This window comes from Populus euphratica, unplaced genomic scaffold (assembly GCF_000495115.2).
Source record: "Populus euphratica unplaced genomic scaffold, PopEup_1.0 scaffold6.1, whole genome shotgun sequence".
NCBI classification, from domain to species: Eukaryota; Viridiplantae; Streptophyta; class Magnoliopsida; order Malpighiales; family Salicaceae; genus Populus; species Populus euphratica.
Window position 1 is genome coordinate 2,157,171 of NW_011499849.1, and position 11,305 is coordinate 2,168,475.

General features: G+C 30.8%; 1 protein-coding gene across 3 annotated transcripts; it reads right to left on the minus strand.

Moving 5' to 3' along the window:
- Nucleotides 1-28: 28 nt before the first annotated feature.
- Nucleotides 29-9,817, minus strand: LOC105120543 (tRNA 2'-phosphotransferase 1-like). Of its 3 annotated transcripts, XM_011018793.1 has the most exons (10): nt 9,439-9,815; nt 4,133-4,275; nt 3,808-3,991; nt 3,607-3,711; nt 3,058-3,205; nt 2,018-2,107; nt 1,347-1,401; nt 1,118-1,240; nt 496-552; nt 29-348 (listed from the first exon to the last, which is right to left on the minus strand). In XM_011018793.1, exons 3-10 carry the CDS (start codon nt 3,969-3,971, stop codon nt 215-217), a joined length of 876 nt encoding a protein of 291 aa, XP_011017095.1. In that variant the 5' UTR covers nt 3,972-3,991; nt 4,133-4,275; nt 9,439-9,815; the 3' UTR covers nt 29-214. The 3 variants fall into 3 exon arrangements, with proteins under 3 accessions (XP_011017095.1, XP_011017097.1, XP_011017096.1); XM_011018795.1 differs by lacking the exon at nt 3,808-3,991 and having other exon boundaries at nt 9,439-9,817; XM_011018794.1 differs by lacking the exon at nt 4,133-4,275 and having other exon boundaries at nt 9,439-9,816.
- Nucleotides 9,818-11,305: the final 1,488 nt, after the last annotated feature.

Here is an 11,305-nt window from a genome sequence, read left to right on the forward strand (position 1 = left end):
ATAATTTTGCCTGACCACATTTGAAGGGCAATTCCAAACAGGGCGAAAGCTTCAGCTTGGTTTTTTTCATCACCTTCCTTACAACATACCAACTTACAATAGCGTCAGCTGAATACATGCCAAGTTTGCATGCCATGGCAGCTGAAGAACTACGCCTTATAAAATGTAAACTACCATCTTTATAGGTCAAAAGGAGGACCACCTACAATCAAATTTAGGTCGTCTGGAAGGGTATAGGCCGTCTATCAGGCCAAGATTCTATTCGTTCAAAATACTTGACAGGTACAGTGCCGTCAAAACCTTCAGTCAAAATCACCCTATTGTCCGAAATGTAAAGCTTCATTCCCTCTGAAATCAAACATAATTGCAAACACAGAACAAGGAATCAGTTATCACCCATGCTTGTTCGCCATTATACTAAATTTGTACTCAACATGTAAACATATTTTATCCAACTTGTTATCTGATTGAGATCAAAGGTGTTGATGTTTATACCTTCAAGTGCTTTTCTGACATCAAGAAATATCAAAACATTAACATCCCGTCTCATACCTGAAAGATGAAAAGTCAAATATATCATACAAAGCCATCAACAATCTTAAAAAGTATGCTAAGTGATTTATCAATTAGAAAGCCTTGCTTCATTGAACATGAGCTAATCGAGGTTCAGATTTGAGAACCAATTGCAGAAGGCACCAACAAAAGATACTCCCAGCTAGCAACTAAAGCACTCCCTCCCTTCTTCCATCACCCTCCCTTCTTCCATCATTGGCTTTCTTTCAAATTAGGGCTACAAAAAGGTGTTCTTGTAAACATTGGAGCACTCAAGTAAAATCTGTTGAGTGACCTGCCATTCGTTACCATGGGCAATTTTTCTTTCTAGTCATGTAGATGCTGACGAGTAAAATTCAGATCCACAAAATTTTGGTAAAGGCTTGCTATTTTGGGAAGAGTTCTTAATAAACAGATAAGCAGACTCTATTGTCCCCCACCCCCCAACCCATGGAAAAAAAAACATGCACTCTACATTTTGACTCTTCCTTCAAATCTTAAAAGACAATGATCGCATGATATCTCTAGAACATGAAGCCATGAATGTTTTCCTTGTGTATCTTACCACTAATCACTTCAACATCTGTTGGCAAACCACTGGAGAAGTGAACATGCAATCTTTGCATTCTCTTTAAACCAGATTCCAAAATTGAGTCTAGATTCTTCTTATAGGTCCCATGTACACACACTGCATTAGGAAAGGAGGTAATAAACCAAATAATAACCTAAAAAAGCGGGAAAATAGAAAAGTCATATTTGAGAGGATGGAAATATAGCATAGTAGTAACTTTTACCTGTAATTTCCTCGGGCGAAAGAATTGCTTTTAACAGACTTTCAGATTCAACTGTCTGCACATGCATAAGAAAACTGTTTAGACTAAACTAATGCACAGCCTTCTTTTGAGAAAACATCATAATGAATGACACAACACCCTAGTATACAGAGAACTGAGACGTAAACTAGTTTTAATATAAATTTAAGTGGTACAGAGAAAAATAGTGAGACATGTGTAGTTCTGTAACAGATAGTTTGATGGTCACAAGTACGAGGAACATATATGTCAAAGTTAACAAAGCATAAAATTTGTAAGCAAACATAGATTTTATAAACAACATAAAATCTTTTCATTTTCTGTTTCTTTAATCCTAAAGTGAATATTACAAATACATCAAAGGTGCTAACTTGACAAGATTAAAATTTTCATCCAGATTGATTTTCAGATATTTTCCAGATAAGTTAAGCTAATTATTTTGCTTTGCTACTAGTGCCCTAAGCAATCAATAAAGACATAAATATATCAAGAATTATCAAACATGCTGGGGCAGCAAAAGCATAAGAACCAATTTTGTTATTATTGCAAAATCTCACTCTTATGACACAGTTGAATGTCCAAGTTTTACTCATAATCACTGAGATAACCTACTGGGATGAATGGATTGTTGTTTCACAGCAAATATCTATCACCTTTATCGAGTGGCCTTGGTTAGCACGTATCAGAAGCTCCTCACCTTCTTCCAGGAGGCTAAGTCGCTGCTTATTATCTTTTCTAACAGCCTGAATTAGCAATAACAAAAGATGTATCTCTAGGCAGTTTATTCATAAACAAAAATAAATAAAGGTATAGAACTTCCTTGTGCGGGGTGACGACAAGTTTCCATAATATGAACTCCAGGTGTTGAGTAAGTTTTACAGAGAAGCCAAACCTTCTGTTATAAATTTAGCAATTGTAAAAATCATATTTCATTAACAGCCAGATAAGAATCTGGTGAAATAGAATATAAATACATGTATCTTTTATCCATCATAAATGTTCTTACCTTGTACATAGACATACAATAGCCATCAACATTATGGGAGTAAGAAAGTAAATAAAAATGCCCCCAAACATCACAACTTACTATTTAATGGTACTTCTATGGTTGGAAAACTTGTATTCCAAAAGAAGTATGGTAAGAAACCAAGTCTAAAAAGGGAAATAAAGTTATAAGATCATGTCCTACGAATTTACAAACATCCTTGGCAATCATTCATCAATCTCTGTCAGACAGTCTTTGAAACATCAAAGTAAGTTTGTTTTCTATCAATGCAGGAAACAAATGATGCCATACGCATAACACGAGCTATATTCTCCCTCACCCCACATTGTTTTCCTAGAGAAAGCAAAGTTTGTTTTCTATCAATGCAGGAAACAAATGATGCCATACGCATAACACGAGCTATATTCTCCCTCACCCCACATTGTTTTCCTAGAGAAATCAAAGTTTGTTTTCTATCAATGCAGGAAACAAATGATGCCATACGCATAACACGAGCTATATTCTCCCTCACCCCACATTGTTTTCCTAGAGAAAGCAAAGTTTGTTTTCTATCAATGCAGGAAACAAATGATGCCATACGCATAACACGAGCTATATTCTCCCTCACCCCACATTGTTTTCCTAGAGAAATCAATGCTCACTCAAATAGTGCAAATGTATATAAAGAAAAGTATTTACTGAACCAACCTCTTTAACATCATCATCAGTATGTGATCTTAACGGAACATTAGCAAATGTTTTCATATTGAGCTTTAGTAAGTCCTCAACTTTGACAAACCCATCACTCCGCATATTCAAATTCAGCTCTGAAGCCTTGTGACGCAAAATCCGTGTCCTGAAAATGTTCAATCATGTAAAAAAAAATCATTTTAACTTAGTTAAAAAAATCTCAAGATATAATTTATATTATTCTCTAACATATCTTTTTTACACTTGAAACTTGTACAAGTTAACACTAATTTGTACTTAAATTTATTAGTTATAATGGAATAATGCGATTCAAAGCCGTTACCGGTTGGCTAACAAGTCACTAATAATATGTCAAAAAACAATATAAGCCCAAAAACTTAAGTCAACACCTAGATATCTTTTATATTATTACGTGACAAATTAGACACAAAATCAACAAAATTGTTTCACATCATTCATAATATGCTTCCACTAAAAATTAATAATCTCAACAAAAATTCAAAACAAAACGACAAAAAAAAGTGTAATGTTCAAGGTTGTGCTTACAGTAATCTGCCAAGTGCATCAATTTTATCCTTACTAGATCCCCCTCTGCCGCGGCCTCGGCCTCTAGACCCTTCTCTATCGTTTTGCATCTCCAAACCTCTTCCTCTGCCATCAATGCCCAATTTTGTATTTCAGAAAAAAATCAAACAAAACCAAGTGAAAAGGGGAAAGTATATCAGGTGAGAAGAATAAGAAACGTACCCTCTATTGGAATGAGAAAAAGAAGAGCTCATGTTGTTGTTTGTATTGTTTTTTATGGAAGCAGCAAAAGCAAAAGGAGGAGACCGCTTATGGAAAGTAGAGGAGGTTGCAGGATAGATACGACAACAGCCTAGAATTCGAACACTGCTCATAAAAGCCCACATATCATATGGAACTCTGGAACCTATAAACGAAACAAAATATGATTCGGTCCTCCTCCAAGAAAAGAAGCGGTACATAGATATATATAGTATTTCCGGAAAAAATCAAACAAAACCAAGTGAAAAGGGGAAATTATATCAGGTGAGAAGAATAAGAAACGCACCCTCTATTGGAATGAGAAAAAGAAGAGCTCATGTTGTTGTTTGTATTGTTTTTTATGGAAGCAGCAAAAGCAAAAGGAGGAGACCGCTATGTAAAGTAGAGGAGGTTGCAGGATAGATACGACAGCAGCCTAGAATTCGAACACTGCTAATAAAAGGCCACTGTTATTAAAAAAAAAACACTTTTTTAACATTACACGAAATATATAATATAAATTTGTATTGTAAATTTAAATTGTAAAATTATAAATAAAATATTTTAATTAATTATATATTGACAACTCTAGTAAAGTATTAATTAACAATATAAAAAAATTAAAATAAACAATAAAAAAGTTTATATACCTTAAAATACATAATTCAAATAAAAATTCATACATAATTTAAATAATTTAAATTCATAAAAATGTTTCAACTAATTATTTAGTTAGAATTGATGACACCCTGTAACTGCAAGTTCAGACCACAGTGACAACAGAGTGCACCAATCATACAAAGGATGTCATAAATCATTAGTTTTGCCATGTGTTACCATTAGTATTGTGTTGTTTCATAAATCCTTGTTCTCCACTAAGAGCATCCAAAAATCCATCTTACAAGGACATTTGTCAGGAATATTTCCACATAAAGAAGGTAAAAGATTGTTTTGATAATTCTATAACCTAGCATCATTTCTAATTAGTAAGATAGTGATACTATATACAAGTAGCAATTAGGTGAACATACATTTAATACACTGCCGTTTAAATGCTTCAAAACATATTATTGTACACAAGTTACATTCGAAACTTTTTTAAAATGTCTGTTGCATGCGATGAACTATAATAAAGTGATATCACTGCCATAAGATTGTTCATGTTGGCATATGAAAGCATCGGCCTCCAAGAAAAAAAAATAAGAATACAGATATCAGAGTTGCTTGGCCAAGCTATACGGTTGTACCAGGAAATGGACTTATTATTAGTATGTAAATGTCAAAAACATGGAAAAGAAACTTCTACTGGAACAAAAATAAACACCATTCCAGAACAATTTTGAACATAGGCACTTCAACTCAGAGACTTGAATTCTTTTGATGCAGAATGAAGCATTTTTTGGCATAATTTACATAGCATTTCAAGATAATAAAGCAGTGACGTAAAAGACAATCCAAAAAATAACAACTTGATTCGATTTGCAGCACAGTAAAGGCCAACATAGCGCAAGCACTAAGCATTCTAAAAAGATTGTCATTGACTTATTAGAGCGGCTAAAGCCAATGTTTTATATAGAGGGTTCACTATGGGCGCCTGCAGATTTAGGTAAACTGACAAGTCGTTACTTTTCCTTCTTAAATCCATAGGCTCCTCTCTGGATCCGACTCAAAACAATTGGGCTTGCAAAATTTCATTACAATAATCTATGCAAGTGGTAGGGCACCGCCCCGTAACTAGCCACTTCGGTTTCTTCAGTAATTCAGTTTCCGGCTTTGGAAGTAAATCCAGCTATTTGACATTCCTTTTTATAATAATAATAATAATAATAATAAGCTTTATTTATTCAGCACCAATGCTCTCCCCATCGTTTTTACAAGGTTTTCTAACCCTGTGTGCTAGTTGAAAAACTAAAAAAAGACGATCCAACGCCTGCCTTGTTTTAGTTCATACCTATAACCTCATCGGCGTCATTTTCTCCTCTACTTATAACCCACAAACCTAACCCCATCACCTCATATCCTTCTTTCTGTCTCTCAGCATGAGTATCGAATTTCTTATTTTCAAATAATCCCATTTCAATTCACTCTTGATCACTTTCCAAAACCCTCTTTTGTTAGCTAGCCAGCTAGAATCCAGCATGAAGACAAAAGCACACAACCAAAGCAAGTTCATGCGAGTCGTTGCAATCCCAGTAAGACTTTTGTGTAAAGCAAGGGACGTTTATGTTAAAAGCATAATAGACTGCTCGACGAGGATGGGTTATGGCCACTCCATGGCCTTGCCAACAGGACAATACCCTCCGTTGCCCTGGAGTTTCAGTATTGGCTCGTCAAGTTGTAACGACAATGACGATTACAGAAAGCTTGTTAGAGCTGCTTCTGCCAGGAGCTTAGGTCAAAGAAATGAAATTGAGATGTTCATGCAGCAATTGAGGCAGCAGCAATCATCGATGATGGTGGGATCCAAAATGTTTTTGCCAAGGAGTTGCGGTGTTGTAATGGGTATCATGGGAAGGATTGATGGAGACAAACCATGTGAAGGAAGGGTTAATTAATTGAAATTCATTAAGAAAAAAAGAGAGAGGCTGCCTTCTGATTTTTTGAGAGGGATTCACCATTGGGAGAGTTGAGTAAAGAGCCCTCCCTCGTGGTTAATTTGGTTTAATTCTTTCTGTTGTTCTTGGGTAATGGTTGGACTGTTATGGAGCTTAGTTTGGGAATATTTGATTTCAGTGCTGAAGGCGTTTGGGCTTTTGGAGTGTGATAATATTTACTTAATGAGAGTATTTGCATCTTTGGATATCAAATGGATTAAATCCGAATCCATACCCAAGAAATGATGACGAACATCGGCGGTCCCATAGTTTCTTCCCAACCATGTCCCAGAGAATTTGCAAGTTGCAAGTTAACTAACTAATTTAGGATGCGTTTGGTTTATGATTTTTTTTTTTTTTTGTGAAGTTATTTTTCATTCGCAATAATATAATTGTGGAGATGCTATTAAAATTATTAAAATATTATTGAAGATTATAACAGTGATGGTACCGATGAATTTTGCTATCATGTAATGATGTAATGATTGTTGCGGTGATAATGTTATTGGAGTTCTGATAACAAATTATTAGTTTCAATAGATACTTAACAAAACCTGATCTATAATCACGGTAGTTATATTAAGATGTTTCCTTTCAATAGAAACATAATTGAAAAACATACTAGATGTAATCCCTCACGATGTTATGGATTTGCAGCATGTTTATACATTATTTAAGTTTATAAAAAAAATAAAAAAAATTTATTATAATTCATAATATTTTTAGAGAAAAAATTACCAAACTAAATTTTTAACCAACTTAATACATAAAAAAATTTAAAATTTTTTAAAAAAACCATAATAAAAAAAACTATGTGGAGGAATATTATAGCAATTCACGGTGTTTAAAAAAAAAAACCCATGAAGCTAAATTCTTAATTAACTCAATATGAAAAAAATAAAATCAACAAAAATAAAAAGAAAAAAAATCATCCAGAAAACACTGTAGCAATCTATAATCTATAGTGTTTCATAAAAAAATATACAGTTGTAATTCTCAATCAACTCAATATTAAAAATAATAAAATCAATAAAGACAATTTAAAAAAAATTATAACAAAAAACCATGTGAAAAAATATAGTAGCAATCGACAGTGTTTAAAAAAACAACTACGAAGCTAAATTCTCAATCAACTCAATATCAAGAAAAACAATTGACATAAACAATTCTAGAAAAAAAATTAAAAAATCATACAAAAATCATATAGAGAAACATTGTAGCAATCCATAGTATTTTAAAGAAAAAACTACAAAATTAAATTTTAAAACAGCTCAATATTAAATAAAATAAAATTAGCAAAAACTATTCTAAAAAAAAAAGATGTAGGGAACGTTAAAGATGAATTCTCAACTAGTTTAATCTTTAAAAAAAAATTAACAAAAATAATTGTAAAAAAAACATGTGAGAAAACACTATAGCAAAACAAAAACCAGGTAGAAAAATATTGTAATAATCCACAGTGTTTGAATAAAAAAAACTATAAATCAAAATTCTCAGCCAACTCGATATGAAAAAAAAATCAATAAAGACCATTTAAAAAAATTATAAAAAAATTATATAGAGAAAAATTATAATAATTCATAATATTTTTTTAAAAAAAAAACTATAGAATTAAATTTATAACCAGTTCAATATTAAAAAAAATTAACAAAAATAATTTTAAAAAAATATTAAAAAAAAAAACAATCTTGGAAAAAAAAGAAAAAAAACATGCAAAACAAAACACAAAAAAATAAACAAACAAAAAAACAAATAAAAAAATGAAAAAAAATGTAATATTAAGAAAATTACATTACTTTTCATGCACCTTTTAAAATATTAGTTAATGAAAAACATATATTATATTTCTAGATATATAAAATGCTAAGTAAAGAGTTTTTTGAGTTAGTTTCAAGAAAAATATGGATGTTATTCAAAATGTAAATTGATATTTTAATAATTTATAAAAAAAATTATATTTTTCTATAAATAATAAATTATGTCTTTTATTTTTATATTATTGTTTATTAAACAAAAAAATTATATAAATCACAAAACAAAGAGCTAAAAATTTTGGCCCAACAATTCTTTTTTTTCTAAATAGAAATTTTGAAGATTTTTCGTTAAAGGTTCGTGTGAATTATTGTTAGAAGCTAGATAATTTAGTAACTTATGATTTATAACAATCTAACCTTTAAAATATTATTTAAAATAAAAAAATATTAAATTTTTAAATAACTTTAGATTTATCTAACATAATCTCAAGAACTCTCAAATAATTTTTTTTATTGTTTTCATTATGTGTATACATTTAAAAAGCTAATAGTAATATTAGAGTCATCATTAAATACTATTTACATGTTTTAATTGTGATTGATGCTAATTTAAAATTAATTTTATATATAAAAATTATTTTTTAAAATTTTTATTTTTCTATAGTGATTTAAAAAAAAAAAATTGGCTGCTGTTACAGCATATTTAACATTGGTACACCAATACTTTTTCATCTAATTCTTTCTTAACTATTATTTCTTATTTCCATTATAATTCCTTAAAATTGCTTTCTTATTCTCAAAACATGTTTATTTTAAATTTCTCTAAATTTTTTATTTATTGAAACTCATTACCAATTTTGTGATAAATTTTAAATTATAATTATAATTCATGTAGGAACCTTTATACTTTTATATTTAATCATGAAACCATACTCACCGTTTCACATCATATTCTTTATTATTTATATCACTTACTGATTTCAAGTTTCTATTACTGGTAGATTTATATCTACACTAATTCCTACATTTGCGCATGGGTTTATATTTTCTATCGACGAGTCACAAGCACAAAAGTAACTGCCATTTCTTCATCATGGCAATAAATCCTATTTAAATAAAAATATCAGTATTAATAGCAAAACCAACCCGACAAAGTAAAATCATGGCTTAAGAGTAAGAAACTAACAGAGAAGAAAAATCATGAAAAAATAAATAAATCTAAAGCAATAAATAAAAAACAACAGAAAGAGATAAATTTGATTTACCTCTAGAAAGATTGAGGGCGTCGTTGGGTTTCGTTCTGGGTGCTTGGTGTGGGTTTCATTGGAATGGGTTGCAGGCCGCTCCTATGATGTGGAGGAGGAGGCTATTACCGTGTCTGTGGTGGTAGAGGATGGAGAGAAAGGTTTTTCGTGTGAGGGATTTGGTGATGGAAGGAGGAGATCGAGAGAGAATGAGAGAGTAGTGATTTGAACGACGGAGAGAGGTTGCTAGCTATGTATGGTTTTGTTGGATTTTAGGTGGAGGATTGGTGATCAAGAAAGAACGAAAGGGAAGTGAGAAAGGAGACGAGAAAATTGTGATTTGGGAGAGAGGGGGCGGGTTTGTGAGGACCAGGGAGAGGCCTAGTCTTAAGGTTTTCATCTATACTCGTTAACTTTTCATAGTAGAACCAATCCACAATTTTTTTTAGGATTTTCCAATCCAATAATTTTTTTCTCGATTTATTTTTTTTAGTTTTCTTAATTTAATTGATTTTTTTATTTTTTTCTCACACCTACACTTAATTCATTTCAAATATTTATGTGCAAAATTTCATTTTGAAAACAAATCAAAATGCAACAAAGAAGGTAAAAGAATAGAACAAAGCATACATGCCTATAGATTTTGTTTTGACATTATTTTTTTTTTCAGTGTAAAAATTAGTTTATTTAGCAAGTTGGTATTTTTCTTCTTATTTTTTTATTAAATTAAATTAAATAAAACATGTGTATTTTTTCACTGACTGGATTTTAAGGGAATCTCACATTGTATTTTTCACAATTTTATGTTTTTATTGATTCAAATTGTTTTAGTTTTTTTCAAGAGAATTTGACTTTATATTTTTTCATTACATCTCACATTTATTATATTTTTATGGATTAATAAAATTCGATAGATAAATCATGTGAAAACTTTTTTTTTTAAGTATACGGTGGTAATATTTAAAGCAATTTGTAAGGGGAAAACAACCATCTCACCATTAAACGAAGTGTGAGTTCGAGACATTCAATTTTGCCTACACATATACGTATTTAATTTATAAAATAAATAAATAAATAAATAAAAGGTAAAAACAGATTTACCTGGCCCATTAGAGGCCAAGTTTCAAATTAGAGTACAAACCCATTCCAAGACAAGATCCTAGAGAGAGATCACAAATCCGATGAACCTTGAAGGTGACGTGGCAGCAAAACAGAATTCAAACTCTGTCGACGAATTCTCACCACAGAGCGGTGCCCCATCTGCCATCTTACTTACGAAGCCGGAAGAAGATCATTATATATTATATTATAAAAAAAAATGCAATTTTATTATTTGAAATCTACTGTTCACGCTCTCGTAAAAATTAAAATTTTCATTCACAAAGCTTTTTTGGTCCTTGAAGTTTGCATGTTTTTCAATTTGATCACTTATGCTTTTTTTTTTTTAAATGACATCCTTTAAAGTTGTGTTTTCTTTGTTTTACAAGTTCAAATTTGTTTTGCCCTTTCTTCTCTTGCTTTTTCTTTTTTTATGTGTATTTAAATATTTCAATGTTAAATTAGCGACTGATTTTATAAAATGCAATTTTAGCTTCCTTTAAAAATCAAATAAAGATATTGATGATGAAGATTAATATAGAAAAAAATAAGTCCATTTTCATAATTAGCGCCAGCAAAAATTCCATTCAACTACTGGAGTTTAATTTATTTTTTTCATTCTTATTCTTTTAAATTATTGTATTTTAGTTTTAAATTTAATTATTGTCATATTTCAATCACTAGACGTTGAGGGAGAGAGGGAAAGTAGTAAGAAAAGTTGAGAAGAGAGAACGATAGAGTACCCATTTGGAAATGTGATACACATGTGTTTTTAAAATTTTGATTTTTT

Excerpts from the sequence above, each read along its gene's own strand:
- LOC105120543 (XM_011018794.1), bottom strand. The coding sequence starts at position 3,971 with ATGTGGGCTTTTATGAGCAGTGTTCGAATTCTAGGCTGTTGTCGTATC. Across the intron at positions 1,402-2,017 it reads ACCAAGGCCACTCGATAAAG|ACAGTTGAATCTGAAAGTCT; the intron begins GTGATAGATATT and ends ATGCATGTGCAG. Across the intron at positions 1,241-1,346 it reads TTCGCCCGAGGAAATTACAG|TGTGTGTACATGGGACCTAT; the intron begins GTAAAAGTTACT and ends TTCCTAATGCAG.